This window comes from Sturnira hondurensis, unplaced genomic scaffold (assembly GCF_014824575.4).
Source record: "Sturnira hondurensis isolate 20B ecotype Veracruz unplaced genomic scaffold, ASM1482457v3 Scaffold0008782, whole genome shotgun sequence".
NCBI lineage: Eukaryota > Metazoa > Chordata > Mammalia > Chiroptera > Phyllostomidae > Sturnira > Sturnira hondurensis.
Window position 1 is genome coordinate 7,661,881 of NW_028081413.1, and position 18,065 is coordinate 7,679,945.

The window sequence follows — 18,065 nt, forward strand, 5'->3', positions numbered from 1 at the left end:
AACATCTCAAATGCCCAATTATTCCTTTTCCACTAGAAAAGAAAATTGAAAGACTACACTTAGCTTTTTAACTTGTATTTTTTTAACTTGTACTTTTATTATAAAAATCTTCAAACACAGCACACCGAATCCCCAGGCACCCATAATCCAGCTTCAACAATAATGAATAATTTTCCAATCCTGTTTTTAACCTATTACTCCCTACCTTCCTCAAACATACTTGCACATACCTATCATTTCACCCATGGTATTTCATTACGTATTTCTTATACTAAAAATGTCTTTAAATATAAACACAACACCTTTAGCATATCTAACAAAAAAAAACAATTCCTTAATATCACCTCATACCTAGTCTACGTGCAAATACCCTCCACAGGACACAGATCTTTCCCTTCACGCTGTGTAAGAACCGGACCCGCACAAGGCCCACATGTTGCACAGGGTCAGTCGGTCTCTGCAAGCTCCTTTTAAGCTACGCTTGTCCTACAGAATTTTCCCTCTTCCTGGATTTGACTTACCACTTCTTCGTAGTGTCCTCTAACTTGTTCTTCCACCCCACTGTTTCCTCAAACTCGTCATTGGACCGAGTGGCCTGACTACAGACCAGTTTAGCATCCCTTGGTGATTACTGTTCGTTTAGATCTATTAGTTCTTTAAGGAGCTAAAAATGGCACTTTTCTAATTCTAGCATTTCTTCTGCATTTACTAGGTGCAATTTGTCTACTTTGTTTAAACTTTCATCCTCAACTATGTGATTATCCTGAAGTACAGTTCATTCAGGGAAGGACAATGGCTCAATCCTTTCCCTTAACCTATCAGTGTTTAAACTTGTACACTGTTGCCTAAGAAGCCTCCAAAGGTAACCAACAGGGCCAGGGGGCGGTGTCAGTATCATTAAAAACTCATATTTAATGCATCTCAATTCACTGCATTCGCTATTCTCACTGGTGCTCAAACAGTCCCACCCAGCGGGAGTTCCAGCAGCCTTCAGCAGTGTTCTTGCTTTCCGCCCCATGACTGGAAGCAGCCTTCCCTCCAACAGGCCTGGTTCCTACAGGTGGGAAATAGTGTCTAGGGACAATTCAGAGTGCTGAGTGTTCACTGCACCTGGGTTGTCTTTGTTTCTGGATTCTCAGTGGAAAATACATACCTAAAAAGACGAAAGTAAATCTGCATTCACATAGATATTTCCATTCAAATTTAAGACTATAGGGTTTCTACTTAAATGCTTCAATTCTTATAGCAGTATCTCTTTTCTCCACTCTGAAAAATCGGAGTTGCTAACATTAACATAACTATGTATTTCCTTTACCCTGCAATATATATATATATAAATGTCAACATAAGAATATCAATATCACTACTAACAATAAGAATAGTAAATACAATTTAAAATTTCTCTTAAGTACTTAAGTTCTTAGGATGTATCCAACAAGGAATACACAGTCAAAATATCACTTTACAATCACTCAAAATAATTCTTCTCTGACTAAGCCACACTTGGATAGATGCATTTGCGGCTTTTGTTGCTGTTACTTGTTTTGTTTTCAGCTGTTTACCATTCAGCTTTAAAATGAGGATTTGCCCCACCCCCACCTTGCCACACGTTACTACATGTGAGCAGTGGGTCGATGATATTTTCAGTGTTTGCAATGGCAGACACAATGAACCTGTCACACTGTTTGGTGCTGATCATCAAAATGCAGGACCCAGTATAAAACACAGGTCTGCATTCAGAAAAATGGCTTATTCTAGGACTGGGGCAGGAAGTATCCGAGATGAGCCTGGAGCACCTAATATCTAGCAGTAGCAGAAAGTAGAAAGTCACTCTCTCTCTCACACACATACACACACACACACACACACACACACACAGAGACGAGGGTATGTCCAAGGAGCACAGGAGACAAGTAAAAGAGCTCCCAATGGCCCAAGCTGGAACAATTTGAAGAATGAAATTAACAAAGTAGTATTGAATTATAGCTCACAGTATAAAATAATTATCCATGAGTCCATACTAGCATAGATAATTAAGTAAATCATAAGTAAATGGGGTGGACGAATCTCCCGGGCGAAAGAACTCCAAGTATTTTACATAGAGATCCCACCCTCAAGGAGACAGCGCTGCGGAGTACGGCAGGGAAGGGAGATGGGAGTAACTTTCCGGTGAAGAAACCTGACACACGCTTCCTCGGCCAGGTGAGCAAGGTCAACACCAACAGTGACAAGTCAGGCAGATGTTATGTACTCTGGATATGATGTAATGATGGTACTCTACCTTCCCCAACTCAAAACCTCGATCTAATCATGAAAGAAAGATCAGACAAACATAATACTGGAACAGAGCAAGTTAATAATAATGTATCAATATTGGTTCATTAACTGTAAAACATGTACCATATTAATGTGAAATATTAATAATAGGAGGAACTGGGTACAGGATATATGGGAACACTCTACTATTCTCTCCAATTCTCTGTAACTCTAAAACTGTTCTTAAAAGTTTTAAAATATGTTTTATTTTTTAAAGATTTTATTTATTCATTTTTAGAGGGGAAGGGAAGGAGGGACAGACACATCAGTGTGGGGTTGCCTCTTGTACGCCCCCTACTGGGGACCTGGCCCACAACCCAGGCATGTGCCCCTCGGAATCAACCAGCGACTCTTTGGATCACAGGCCAGCACTCAATCCACTAAGCCATACTAGCCAGGGCATAAAATATACTTTGAAAACTACATATGCAGGGTACCTGTTCTGAGACCATGTGCCAACAAAGCAATTGCCTTATCCTATTGCTATGAGTTGTTTCAGTTAACATGAGATTGATAATCAGATTCTAGTCAACTAAGCAATTGAGATTGCACTGATAGGTCTTTGACGTTTTCTGAGCGAACACTATCCACAACTCGACCTAAGTTTTAAGTGTGTGGACAAGATTATAAAATATTTGTTAGGATGTTTACCTCTTTAAATAAGCTCTCAATAGCGATATCAAATACAGTGGTACCTCGGTACTTTTGGGCCTCGGAACACATCAAGCCTGGTACTCGTCTCGTTTGGACGAGAAAGAATGTTTTAGCACTCCATGCTTTGTCCCACTTGCTAGAACTTGTATGAGTCACAACTCCACCCCACAAGAGAAAATGCTTCATCAATTATTGCTTGCTAGCCAGTCATTAGAACTAATTAATGATGAGTACCAAGGTACCACTGTAATTACTATTATGTGTGAAATGGAGCTGGTGATGAGAAAAAAAGAGCAAATCCTACACAGACTTTAAGTTTGAACTGAACAAAAGCATGAACATTGTATTCCAGAGCCTAAAATAATCCAGAAGTCTAAAATGATGGCCCAGAGGTAGCTCAGTACAGGCACAACAAACCATTTTAGCTCCAACATTTGGGGGCGGGGGTTAATATTTTAAAGGAAAAAACTATGTTTATTACTGATCATAGAATAGACAAGATTTTTGTTTTTCAACAGAGGGGTTGGATTTAAACAGTTGAGAAACACTCAAAGAGCATGATTCCACCAAAAAGAGAAAAAAGGCTGAAAAAGAACAACTCCAGGATTTTTCAAAACAAAGTTTTCTTATACCTTATTAAATGCATCACTTTCTGCCTGTGACAGGCATAATGACAGCCCCCCAAAGATACCCATGTCCTAACCTCTGGACCTGAGTATATGTTAGGTTACACAGCAAAGGGGAATTAAGGTTGCTAATCAGCTGACCTTAAAATAGGAAGATTGCCCTGGATTACCCAGTGGGCCCAATGTAATGACAAGAATCCTCCTGAGAAACAGAGGGAGGCAGGAAAGAGAGAGAAGGCCAGACCTCTCCACAGGAGTCAAGTCAGAGAGCTGTCACGCCTGTGGCTGCACAGACAAAGGAGTCAGGAGTCAGGACGGGATGGGGCTGCCTCTAGAAGCCGGGAAGTCAAGGAAACAAATCCCCCTGGAGCCTCTCGGGAGCCAAGCGCCGCCAACGCCTTGATTTTAGCTCCGTGAGTCCCACCCCACTGTAAGACTCCAAAAGTATAACACATAAGTTTGTATTGTTTTAAGCCATTAAGTTTGTGGCACTTTGTTACAGCAACAGAACACAAATGCACTGCAGACAGGAAGAACTCTCCTGTTTTGAGCAGAAGCCTTTTAACCCAGTATTGGGTGGCACTTTCACCGCATGCCATTTAAAGGAAAAGGAAAGAAATGTTCTCTGTATGTGTGAAGTAAACAATCACAAACAGTAAGAGAATTTAAAAATCAGGAACTAAAAGAACTGATACCTGTACGCTACAGCACAAAGCAGGCAGGGCTATTCATTCCAGTCACGCAACACTCAGATGTCCTTAACACTAAGCTCTCTTCGGTTTCTTGGTCCACTTCACCTGACGTCTTCGCGTGAAACCACTGTTTTAAAAGTACCTATTTGTTTGTGGTTAGAAAGTGAACCATCTGTGTTGGTCACCGTGAAATACCACAACAAAATGCCATGGACTGAGCGGCTGAAACAATATAGACTTTCTTCTCACTGTTCTGGAGACAGGAGAGCCCAAGATCAAGGTGCCAGGAGATTCAGGGTCTAGGGGGGACCCCTTCCTGGCCTGTAAACAATTACTTCTCATCACGTAACCTCACAAAGGAGATAGAGTACTCTGGTCTTTCTTCCTCTTCCCACAAGGGCACCAGCTTCTTTGGGCTAGGCCCCTCCCTTCTGACCTCATTTAACCTTAATTACTTCCTTAAGGCCCCTTCTCCAAACACAGTCACCTGGGGGTTAGGGCTTCAACACATGAATCTGAGAGACACGAATGTTCAGTCTCCAACATCATTAGTAATCATTATTTACGTAAGAAAGCAAAAAAGAAAAGCTGGGAATGTAAAAGCTTCCAAATAGCATATTAATATACAACATATATATTCATTAACATACTAATATATATGTGAGATTGTCAAGGACATGGGTCAACTGTATGTGTGTGTGTACACATACATGTTCAGCTCCTGCACTTAAAATGAAAGGTGCCTCTTTAAATTGTTCTTTTTAAAAAAAATGTGGATTTAAAGATACACCAGCTTGGGAAGTGGGGAGGTAGAGATGGCTTTGGCACCAAAAAGTCACGATATACATAAACTGCATATGAAAACACCATATAGAAAACTGCATATAGAAAGTTTCTGTAACCCCAGAAAAGAAAGCAGTGGACATAAAAGCCAATGTATCCAAAGAAGCTAATAACCCAAATGAAAAGAAAAATTCCCAAGGTTTGCAATTTATCCCACAAAATTTATTCTGTTAAATGTAACTTCTACCTTGACTATAAGCCATTAATGCTCAATAGCAAATCAAACTATACTGAAATTTCACAAACATACTGATGAATACCAGATGTGGAATTTATACTATATGTCCGTCTCTAGATTTGGAACAGTGATAGCAAACAAGTAACAATTCGTGCTCATCCTCTCACTCATGTGACATTTAAATGTAAAATGCCTTTAAGAGACTATTCAGCATTAGAATGTCATTGTTATAGTTTATAATCAATTAAATCATCCTCACAGATTAAAAAAACTAAGTGTTAGATTCTTATGTGCTCTGATCCAACATTTTCATCTAAAAATACCCATCTTAAAGATAAAATATTAAATGGCATGTTAAACTCACTCATGTACTAATTACCCTTGGCTATGACATACACATTGATGAAAAGTCAGAGATAATGCTCATACATCCAAAAAATAAGAAACCAAATCAGCAAAAGATGGTTTTCTTCTGTAACTTGTGTCTGTGACTCCTACTCTCTTTTTCCCGAGGAGTAAGACCGTACTAATGTATCAAAATAAGGGGAAGAGAAGCATAAAAGAGAATGATGAGTGTGCCTCATTCCTCAGATTTTCCTGTCTGATTTGAAATATTATCAACAATCTAGAAAGAGGTCAAAATTGAGAAGTAAAGAATTCTAATCACTAAGATATTGTCACTGTTGTTTTAACCTACTCAGGTAAGGTTTGAAAGTACTCAGCTTTGCAAGCATTCCATGGTTGTTCCCTCCAAGACTCAAGAACAAAATTAATGTTACTTCCATTTGGAAAAATGTTGGACTGCTTACGCCACCTGCTGTTCACTGCTGGAACTGTCCTTTGGTGGCTGGTTTCATCTCAGCTGTGAGCAGACACACACCTTCTGTGCAACAGATGGTGCCTCAGGGTGGTCTGAAATGTTCTTTTCATCGTTGTTTTGGAGCTGGACAAGGGCCTTGGAGTTAATACACCTAATTCAACCTTCATTTGACAGATAGTTTAAAGGTCGTTTATCTGAATAGACCAAAAGGCAGTTATACATTCGCTTTAACTCTACTATTCACTTTTTTTAAATATTTTATTTATTTATTTTTAGAGAGGGGGGAAGGGAAGGAGAAAGAGAAACATCAATGTGTGGTTGCCTCTCACATGGCCCCCATTAGGGACCTGGCCCACAACCCAGGTATGTGCCCTGACTGGGAATTAAACCAGTGACCCTCTGGTTCACAGCCCACGCTCAATCCACTGAGCTACACCAGCCAGGGCCACTATTCACTTTTTATGTTTTTGTTTTAATTTTTATTTTTTAATTATATTTTATTGACTATACTATTACAGTTGTCCTCATTTTTCCCTTTGCCCCTCTCCACCCACTCCCTCAGGCCATCTGCACACCATTGTTCATGTCCATGGATCTTGTGTCTGAGTTCTTTGGCTGATCCATTTCCTATACTGTACTTTGCATCCCCATGACTCTTCTGTAACTACTTATTTGTACTTCGTAATCCCCTCACCTCGTCACCCATTCTACCCCAACCCCCTCAAATCTAGCAACAATCAAAATGTTCTCTGTCTCCATAATTGTCTCTGTTCTTCTTGTTTGACTAGTTTATTTTTTAGATTCAATTGTTGATAGATATGTATTTATTGCCATATTATTGTTCATAGTTTTGATCTTCTCCTTTTTCTTAAATAAGTCTCTTTAACATTTCATATAATAATGGTTTGGTGGTGATGAACTCCTTTAGTTTTTTCTTCTCTGGGAAGCCCCTTATATGCCCTTCAATATGAAATGGTATTCTTTGAGGGTAGAGCAATCTTGGCTGTAGGTTCCCGCTTTTCATGACTCTGAATACTTCTTGCCAATCCCTTCTAGCCTACAAAGTTTCTTTTAAAAAATCAGCTGACCATATTATGGGAACTCCCCTGTAGGTGACTAACTACTTTTCTCTTGTGGCATTTAAGATCCTCTCTTTATCTTTAACCTTTGGCATTTTAATTGTGATGGGTCTTGGACTGGGCCTCTGCATCCATCTTGTTTGGGACTCTGCTTCCTGGACTTGCATGTCTATTTCCTTTACCAAATTAGGGAAGTTTTCTTACATTACTTTTTCCAAATGGATTTCAGATTTCTTACTTTTTCTCTTCTCTTTCTGGCACCCCTATGACGTGTATGTTGGAATGCTTAAAGTTGTCCCAGAGACTGTTTATATTATCTTTGTTTTTTTGGTTTCTTTCTTCTCATTGCTCTGATTGGTTGTTTTTGCTTCCTTTTGTTCCAAATCACTGATTTGATTCTCGGCCTCATCCACTCTAATGCTGTTTCCCTGTAAATTGTCTTTATATCAATTAGTATATCCTTCATTTCTGACTTGATCTTTTTTACTCTGTTGAGGTCATCATTAAGTTCCTTGAGCATCCTTATAACCAGCATTTCAAACTCTGCATCCAATAGATTGCTTATCTCCATTGTGCTTAGTTCTTTTTCAGGAGTTTCGTTCTGTTCTCTCATTTGAGCCATGTTTCTTTGTCTCCTCATTTTAGACGCCTCACTGTGTTTGTTTCTATGTATTAGGTAGAGCTGCTATGACTCCCTGTCTTGGAAGCATGGCCTAATGTAATGTAGTAGGTGTGTCCTGTAGGGTACAGTAGCATGGCTTCCCTTATCATCCAAGAGGGGTACTCAAGGTGTGCCCTTCGTATGGGCTGGGTACACCCTCCTCTTGCAGTTGAACTTTGATTGCTGTTGGCAGGTCAATGGGAGGGATTTATCCAGGCCCATCAGCTGCAAGGGCTGGCTGTGACCACTAACCACCAACCTCCATCCTCTCTGGAGGATTGACTATGCAGGGGCAGGGTGGTGGGGCTCCGGCGTAGTCTTTAGTTGTCCACTGGGTATGTAGGCTCTGGGGTTTCCTGGGTGGTGCAGACCAAGGCCAGCCCTGACCTGTGTTCTGCCCAGGGCCACCTCTCCTGAGCTTAAAGCAATCTGAGATGGTGGCTACTTGTGCTGTGCTTGGAGATTCCCAGGCAAAGCCAAACTGTGAGTCTAGGCTGGCTGCTGCTAGTGCCGGGTCTAGGGCCACTTAGTAAAAGGTTCAGTGCCTGGGGGCTCACTGAGGCTGACTGTTGCTTGTTCGATAGGATTGAGGAAGTTGTAAAGCATGAGCCAAGACCATTCATATGGAAAAATCACAGTTAACAGTTTGGTTGGCCCAGTAAGTTGGGTGGGACAAAGTCTCAAGAGATCTTCAAGTACGGGTCAGTGTTAGCCAGAGTGGTAGAATTTAGATACAGCACTGGCCTGCCAGCTCTGTGGCTCTGTGTGGGGAGGGCTCAGAAAAAGGACAAGGCCTCTGCCTGCCTTTTTGTCTGGGATAAAACCGTCCCCCAGTTCCTGCCTTTATGCCCGACACTTCAGTTCCTCCCTCTATGCCACTGGTACCTTTCAAGCTGCTACCCCAGTGCTGGAGCTCAGAGGGAGTGAGTCTGATTAAGTTCGTGGGTGGGTTCTTTAAGAACTGCTTGCAGCTCCAGCAGATTCTTCCAACTCAATCCCCACTAGTTTTGCATCCAGAAGTTGTGGGGACTTATCTTCCTGGCACTGGAGCCCTGGGCTGGGGGCCTGGTGTGGGGCTGGGACTCCTCGCTCCAGAGACATCCCTTCTGAAATTTTATCTACCACATGTGGATGTGGGACCAGCCCATTCCATGTTTCCACCCCTCCTCACAGTCTGGATAGATGTGGTTTATTTAATTCCATAGTTGTCAAACGGCCATTCAATCAATTTCTGATGGTTCTGAATGATGGTTGTTCTTGTATTTGAGTTGTAATTTTGATGGATTTGTGCAAGGAGGTGAGTAGGTAACTATGCCGCCATCTTGACCAGAAGTATTATTTTTTTTACACTCCAAAAGTATTTTTTTAAATACTTGGGTTTTTTAAAAAATACTTTAAGCAGAACCTTTGTAAAGAGAAATGACAACATGGATAGGTCTTGAAAATATCAGACAGAAAAGGTCAAGAACCATATGATTTCACTCATATGTGGGCTATGAATCTGAATGCAACAAATGCACAAACAAGAAAAACAAACAAAAACTCATAAAGACAAACAACAGTCCGGTGGTTACCAAAGGGAGGGTGTGGGGGAGTAGTAAAGAATAAATGGGGTCAAATAGATGGTGATGGAAGGAGACTTGACTTTGGGTGGTGGACAGACAGAGAATGTATCACAGAATTATACACTTGAAACCTATGTAATTTGATTAACCAATGTCACCCCAATGAATTAATTTTTTAAAGGGGAATGCAACACCATCACAGTCATTTTTAATCCATTTGTGCTTCCAGAATGTGTATTTACAGAGTACATTTCAATCTATCACTTTTTTTTAACCTATGAGGATGATTTAATTGATTATAAACTATAATGATGGCACTCTAGAACTAAGTAATCTCTTAAAGGCTTTTCACATTTAAATGTTTTGTAAGAGAGAGAATGGGAATGAATTCATAGCTGTTTGTGGTAAATGTCCCAAATCCAAAAAGAAAAAATAAATTGAGAAAGGAAGGCAAATGGAATGCCAAAGTTTCCCGGTCTTTTTAATGTCACACGTCGCACCAGCCCACTTACAACCTACGTTTGAGGAACAAGAATGTGGGAAGTACACTGTGGTGAAGTCACACACCCAGACTTTCAGATACGGGGCAGAAACGTCAATTCCTAAGTCATGTGGCAGAAACCTTAAATTCCCATCTCTGTATTTTCCTACTACACCTGTTGTTATCTCAAAGCATAAGAAGGTACATACAAATAAACTAGAAAAGCTGAAGTCGCCAGGTCAAAAGGATGAACTACAACTCAAATATCCTTACCATTCGCTACATTAGAAAGAAAAAGAGATATGCTTGATAGGGAAGCATGAAAAGTACACAATTTTCCTAGGAGGGAAAACATTTTAAAACTGGTTGTTTCACTCATTCATAAACAAATAATTAAATCTCATCCTAGAAGTCAGAAACCCCAAGTTCAACTATCAGTCCTACCACCAACTACTTGGGTGCACACTTAAAAAGGCCTAAATCCTACTATTTCTTCACTTGTAAAACTATACTTATTACTGCCTGCCTCTTTCACAGGGAGGTTCTGATAACCATTAAATGTGAGGATTTCTTTCAGATCCTACCCTAAAGAAGTAATTTTAGTTAAGTTTTACTGTTGAATTAATATCCTCAACATATAAGTAATGCATGCTCATGGTAACAAAATAAAAATTTGAAATAGTACAGGAAACATAGAAAAAGAACTTTCCTCATCCTCCTTATCTCCAAAGGTAACCACTACATGTTTCCAATACAGCCTTCTAGAAATATTCTATGCTTATAAATGAATACCTTCCTTTCACACAAATGGAATGACGCTATACTAACTTTTCTGAAGTGTTTCCATCAATATCAGACACTTTCCATATCTACCCCATTCTCCAACAGCAGCATGGTATTCCTCTGCATAGACCCCCATCATTTATCTAACCTTAGCAGAGGTTTAGGAAGTCGTTTCAGGTTTTCCTTATTTTGAACATCATGTCAATGAACAACAATCTATGACCAAATCATCTGCTCATATTTGCTAACTTGTCCAGTAAGATGAATTGCTAAGTATAGTACTGCTGGGCCACAGGCTAAATTTTGATGTCAATTGCCTCATTTATTGGTTGTATGAACCCCCACCAAGAGAAGAGTATCTAAGTTCAGCCAATACTGAATATGATCAACACTTAAAAAAAAAAACATAGCTTTAAAGCTTGTTTTCTGTATATAGTTTCATTAGGAAATTTATCACCAAGAAAATTAACATGGGTTTTTAAATATTTATAAGCAACGTAATTTATGTTTCTACCATCTATATGAAGCAATAAAGAACTTACAACTTCCATTTATCAAGAGAAACAGTAATAATAATTTTTAAATTAAGGCACAAGACACTCCAGGAAGGAGAGTACTGGCCGCCAAGACTTGAAGAACATTCGCCTCATGAAAATGAAGGGCCTTGACATCATCACTGTTATTACCCTAGAATTTACTACTACCCTAAACTTTTAAACGTCTCTAACTACCAGACACTTGTCTATGTTCCCCATAGTTTTAAAGGTGTTCCTATAATGCTAATGTCTTTTACTAGAATGATGTGTGTAACCAAAAAAAAATTATGCATGAGGAAAAAACCGAGGCACGAGAAATGCTCTGTCCTGAGTTAGCCTGAACTAATTTTATAGCATAAAGGAGTACTATTGGGTTGGCCAAAAAGTCCACTTAGTTCTTTTCATAAAATATGACACATTTTCCTTTTTACCAATAACTTTATTGATTTGGACATTTTGAGTATGTCGGCTACCTCCTGCTATTGGCTTCAACTGGGTAGAGGCCAGGGGTGCTGCTAAACATCTTCCAATGCATAAGACAGCCCCACAGCAAAGAATTATTTGGCCAGAATGTCAATAGTACCAAGAAACTTTGCAAACCACTTCTGACACATTCAATTAGTCACAGCATCTTCTCCATACATTGCACAAATTTCTTTTTGCATTTCAGTTGCATTTTTACCTTTCTTGAAATAATAAAGTTTAACACTCCAAAAATGTTGCTTATTCTCTTCCAGTTTCAACATTAAAATGGCTGCACAAAAATTCATCATTTTTTAATGCATGCTGATATGATAGCTATTACAATATAATCTAACAAAATTGTTTTAAATGAAGTTAAAGACAACTAAGCCCTATTACAGCCGTCTTACAGAAAAAAATAAAATGGACTTTTTGGCCAACCCAATACTATAAAGGTGGTTTACTTTAATTTTTCCCTGATAGATTTTATATATATATATATATATATATATAGGAGATTTTTTATATATATATAGATAGATAGATTATATATATATATATATATATATATCCAATTCCATTATTCCATATATAGAATTAAACACAGCACATTTTTCATTAAAAAAATTCTAGTTTAAATTTAACAAAAATCTACTCTTGCCATTCATCACTAAGAGTTTAAGAAATAGTTAAGAAAAAAACTAAAATTACCTATGGAATCTAATAATTCAAATATCATAATAAAAATACCAAATTAGCCCTGGCTAGTGTGGCTCAGTAGATTAACCACTGGACTGGGAACAGAAAGGTCCCCTGTTTGATTCCCAGGCAGAGCACAGCCTGGGTTGTGGGCCAGGTCCCCAGTAGGGGATGCCCAACAGGCAAGGGGTGCCACGTACTGATGTTTCTCTCCCTCCCTTTCTCTCTGCCTTCCTCTCTCTCTAAAAGTAAATAAAATCTTCAAAATGGTCTACTGGATAGAATCTTTTAAAAAATAATTTTAAATGAAGAAATAAAAAATACACAGAATTATATAATCAGCTTTTTAAAAAATCCTATTTATGCCCTGGCTGGTGTGGCTTAGTGGATTGAGTGCCGACCTGTGAACCAAAGAGTCGCCAGTTCAATTCCCAGTCAGGGCACATGCCTGGGGTGTGGGCCAGGTCCCCAATAGGGTGTGCATGAAAAGCAACCACACATTGATACATTGATGTATCTCTCCCTTTCTTTCTCCTTCCCTTCCCCTCTCTAAAAATAAATAAATAAATAAAATCTCTAAAAAATTTAAAAATTCTATATAATAATTTAATAAGAAATACGGCACCCTAACTCTGTATTTCTGCATACAACTACTATCTACAGGGACATCTTATCTCCTGTGCCATTAAGATATTGTAAATATTTCAGTTATAGGAAATTTTGCCTCAATTTTTAAAAAATGTTTTAACCCATGCACATGACAATTCAAAACATAAAGACAATTTGTACTATAAATGATAAAATAACAGAAGAACAGCACACAAAAATGCAGTAATCTAACTACTTTACCTGAAATATAAAAGGAGCAAGAGTTTGCCCGTATCATTCCCTACTGCGTCTCTAGGAAATTTCCTTAAGAATGTGTGATGAAGACCAATCGATCATAATGCTATTAAAATTTGGACTTCGCTACTGAAATATTTACTAATTGAAAATTCAGAGAGACGATGACTAGTGACCTGATTCCTACATATACATAACAAAAGAGATCTATACTATTGAGGAGAGAGAGAACTATGCCTTGGACCCCACCCCCAAGTACTCTGAGTCCAGTCCATCCGAGGCATTCTTTCTCATTCAATAAACATTTATTATGCGCCTACTGTGTGCCAGGTATTGCACAGTGAACATGACAGACAAAAAAAAAATCCCTCTTTCCTAATAAGAGGGATGTCTCCCAATAATGTCTCCCATAACGTCCCCATGTCTCTAAGGCTGCCCAAGTGTCAAAATTCCTTTAGACCAAGTCTGGGCCTCAATCCCCTCCAACAAGGGTCAATAATACGGACACTCCCTCTCAACCAAACAGGCCTCTTAGGCTTATAGCCCTCGGTCCCTAAGTTCTTAATCAATACGGCCCTGGAACCCTTGGGCAGTCCAGGGAAGACCTCCGAACTTGACAATCAGGTTCCACCAGCTCCTACTCAGAAGCGCCACGTGCACGCCCGGCGCGTGCCCGCCACCCTCCGGCTATCCCGCGCAGGCGCCCTGCCGCCTGCTCGTACTCCCGCGACCTGTGCGCCACTCTGGGCTCCAGACTCGTGTTCTGAACCCCACCAGCTCCGGTTTCGCGCGGTCCCGACCACACCAACCACCACTTCTTACCGGCACTCTGGCCCCGGCGCCCCGGCCTCCTGGCTCCCGGCAGCCGCCCCGCTGGGCGCCTCCTCCACGGCCTCCGCGGCCCCCGCGGAATCCCCGACCACGGCCTCGGCGGCCACCTCCGTCCCCGCCACCTCCTCTCTCCACTACCACCGTGGCTCCTGCCCGATCCCGGTCTCGGTCCCCGCCAGGCCGGTTGCGGCCACACCGGCGACCATGGCCGCCTCGAGCTCCTCGGTCGGCCTGCATCTGGCTGCTGCGGGAGGTGCGGAGCGAGCAGGGGCCGGGCCTCCCGCGTCCGCCCGGAGACGCCCTTGCCCCACCGGAAGCGGGTCGCACGGAGCGAGCACTGTCAGACTTGCTCCGGTGGCTGCGAGCGGAGCCCGGGGAGCGGAGCCTGGGATGGAAGCCGGGGGCAAGGGCGGGGCAGTCCGGGATCCTGGCAGGTTGGGCCAAACGGCCTCTGGGAAGGCTGGAGGCTCGGATGAAGCCCGGACAGTGGGAGCCAGCAGTGAGAAACAAGGATGGGTCTGGGGGTGGGGCCATGGTAGGTGAAAAGACAGGTTATAAAAGTTTGTGTAATATAAACTTGTTTTTGTTTTTAAAAAAGGAAAAAAATACAAATATGGGTGTATTTGCATGAGATGCCTAAAGTGTATGCCAAAATGTTAGGTGGTTAACTGTGGTGAACTAGAGTTAATTTTTCTTTTTCTTTTCTTTTTAATATATTTTATTGATTATGCCATTACAGTTGTCCCATTTCCCTCCTGCCCTCCCCCCTGTCTATTTTCTGCCTACCTCTATGCTACTTATTCTCTGTACCTTCTCCCCCTTCTCCTACCACTCCCCTGATGGTAACCTTTCATCTGATCTCCATTTCTATGGTTCTGCTCCTGAGCTAGCTGTCCTCTTAGTTTGCTTTTGTTTTAGGTGTGGTTCTTAATAACTGTGAGTTTGTTGTCCTTGCACTGTTCATATTTTTTATCTTCTTTTTCTTAGATAAGTCCCTTTAACATTTCATATAATAAGGGCTTGGTGATGATGAACTCCTTGAACTTGACCTTATCTGAGAAGCACTTTATCTGCCCTTCCATTCTAATAGAAAGCTTAGCTGGATAGAGTAATCTTGGACATAAGTCTTTGAATTTCATGACTTGGAATACTTCTTTCCAGCCCCTTCTTGCCTGTAAGGTCTCTTTTGAGAAATCTGCTGTCAGTCTGATGGGAACTCCTTTGTAAGTGACTATCCCCTTATCTCTTGCTGCTTCTAGGGTTCTCTCTTTCATTTTAATCTTGGCTAATGTAATTATGATGTGCCTAGATGTGTTCCTTCTTGGGTCCAACTTCTTTGGGACTCTCTGAGCTTCCTGGATTTCCTGGAAGTCTATTTCCTTTGCCAGATTGGGGAAGTTCTCCTTTATTATTTGTTCAAATAACTTTTCCACTTGTCACTCTTCCTCTTCCCCTTCTGGTACCCCAATAATTCAGATGTTGGAATGTTTAAAAATGTCCTTGAAGTTCCTAAGCCTCTCCTCATTTTTGTGAATTCTTGTTTCTTCATTGTTTTCTGTTTGGTTGTTTCTTTTTTCCTTCTGATGCACTCCCTTGAGTCCCAGTTTCCTTTCCATCACTATTGGTTTCCTGTGCATTTTCCTTCATTTCAATTAGTTTAGCCTTCATTTGTTCTTCTAATTTGTGACTAAAATCAATCAGTTTAGTGAGCATTCTGATCACCAGTATTTTGAACTGTGCATCTGATAGATTGGCTATCTCTTGGTCACTTAGAAGTATTGACTCTGGAGCTTTGAGCTGTTCTTCTTGAGCTTTAACGTTTTGGTCTGTTCACACCTGTTATGTATGAGGGGCAGAGCCTTAGGTGTTCACCAAGGCAGGGCGACGCAGTTGCTGGGTTGTGACGCTGTATGTGGGGGCAGGGTCAGAGAGGGGTAATGGCATTTGTTCTGCCCGCTCTTGGATTTCAGTTTCCTCTGCTGCTTCCTGCAAGCAAGCCTGGCCACCCTGGTACTGTCTCCCACGTGTGTGGGCCTCTGCACCCTCCAAGACCCTGTGGGTCTCTCCATAAATTCTCTCAGAGCCTGGGAGCTTCTCCCAGCACCTCGAGCCCGAAGGTTTTTCCAATTGGTGCTTTTAGGCTTTAATTCCCATCACTGGGGCCCTAGCCTGCTCAGTCTTTCTCGCTGCTTGCTCCTTCACCTGGTTTATCTGTGCGGGAATGTGTGACCAAGGTCAACCAACCACCTTACTCCCTCACTGGGTCTGCCCGTTGCCTCCCGCACCCAGGATCTGCCAACCGCCACCTGGGCACCTGGGTCGGTCTGGCCACTTTTTCCTACCCAACCCCGCTCCACCAGCTGCAGACTCCGCCCCTCTTACCAGTCTGGCTGAATGGTTCGTTGTTGTCAGACTTCTGTACAGTTCAATTTTCTGTGTTTTGGTTGTGTTTTTGTTACTAAAACTTTGTTGTCTTTAAATTTGATTGTGCGAGGAGGCACAGTATTTCCACCTACACCTCCATCTTGGCTGGAAGTCTAATTTTTCTATTTAATCTCCTGATTATCCAGAATGAGTATAATTTTTAAAACTTATACCAAACTCGGGATTCAAGAGCAGGTATGGAGGAAAAGGCAGGGTGGGTTTCAGGTGAGAGGTGGGTGTGGACTGCAGCAAGCAACCGGGAGTAGAGAGAGGAGTACAAAATTTGTAGATGGGTAGACCGGCTCTGAGGTCCCCAAGAGAATGTCTGTAGAGGTGACTATTTCAGCTCACTCTTTTTGAGCACGTGAGCCTTACCTTCTCCTAATGGCCCTGTTACCCTTATTTTGCAGACAAGGAAACAACCCGAAAGAAGTTAACTTGCCTTAGGTAGCACAGCAGGGTAGTGGTGGAATTAGCATTCTAGCTCACTGCAGTTTGTTCTTATGTTTCACTTATTCAGTAGAAAGGTTTTGAGACTTTTCCATGTTTTATGATTTAATGTTTTGTTTCTTTTTATGCCTAAGTAGTAGTACATTTTATGGATCGGTCTATATTTTTAACCAAGGGGAAGAAGGGCATTTGGTTATGCAAATACATGGGAGCCATTTTTAGCTTCGTATTACAGAAACCACATGACAATAATAAAAGTAAGGGTTTAAGTTGAAATGTCCCCCATCCAATCAGCATTGCAAAATAAGTGTTTTCTTCCTTCCCAGTCTTTTCTGGCCCTCAACCCATACCTATACACTTGTATTTAACACTATTTATTGCCTCGGTTGTCTACTCTGTCAGGCACACTGTTGTGTCCTGAAGATTTTTTTACAAAGCCATCATCTCCACCTTTAAGTCACTGGTCACTTCCCACAAGAAAGATACTCCTGTAAACAGATTATTGCAGTAGTGTGCTGAGTGCAGTGAGAGGTTCAAGGTGAAGGTCCAAGGGAAGAAAATTTAAACTACGACTGAGTCTGTTGCCCAAGACTTCAAGAAAAATAGACCCTTAAGGTAGGGCCTGAGGGTTGAGCGGGAGTTTGATAACTGGAGGTCGAGGAGCTTCCCAGGCAAAGAGAACACTGAGAAAGGTGTGTAAAGTGGACAGAAACTCAGTCTTAAACACGGTAATACAGCAATTACTGCACCAAAGGCCATTCTAAGTCCTTCATTTGAATCTCACAGCAGCCCTGTATAAGGTCCCTAGTGCCCCTACTTTGCAGATAATGGGTCTAAGAGATATTAACTAACCTTATTAACTAACCTACAAAATCGCATAGCTACTAACGGAATGATTGGGACCCAGGGCAGTCGCTTCAGAGGCTTGCTCTTAATCACTATACTCTCAAAAAATTATTCTGTAGAGCAGAATGGGAATATCTAGGCAGAGCCACTTGGAAAACACTGAAATAATCTAGGGCCTGGATTAACTTGCAAGCCCAGGAAGCAGATAATAGGACAGAGAGGAAGAATTAATAATACTTCGTGTCCAGTTGTAAGTGGGAAGGTCTGGGGAAGAGA

General features: G+C 41.3%; 1 protein-coding gene across 1 annotated transcript in view; it reads right to left on the reverse strand.

Moving 5' to 3' along the window:
• AVEN (apoptosis and caspase activation inhibitor) overlaps positions 1–14,574 on the reverse strand; it is a 168,100-nt gene extending 153,526 nt beyond the window's left edge. Inside the window, exon 1 of the mRNA XM_037056140.1 lies at positions 14,061–14,574. Coding sequence (XP_036912035.1) covers positions 14,061–14,306 — 246 coding nt within the window. The 5' untranslated portion in view covers positions 14,307–14,574. The remainder of the gene's footprint in view (positions 1–14,060) is intronic.
• Between the last annotated feature and the right edge of the window lie 3,491 nt (positions 14,575–18,065).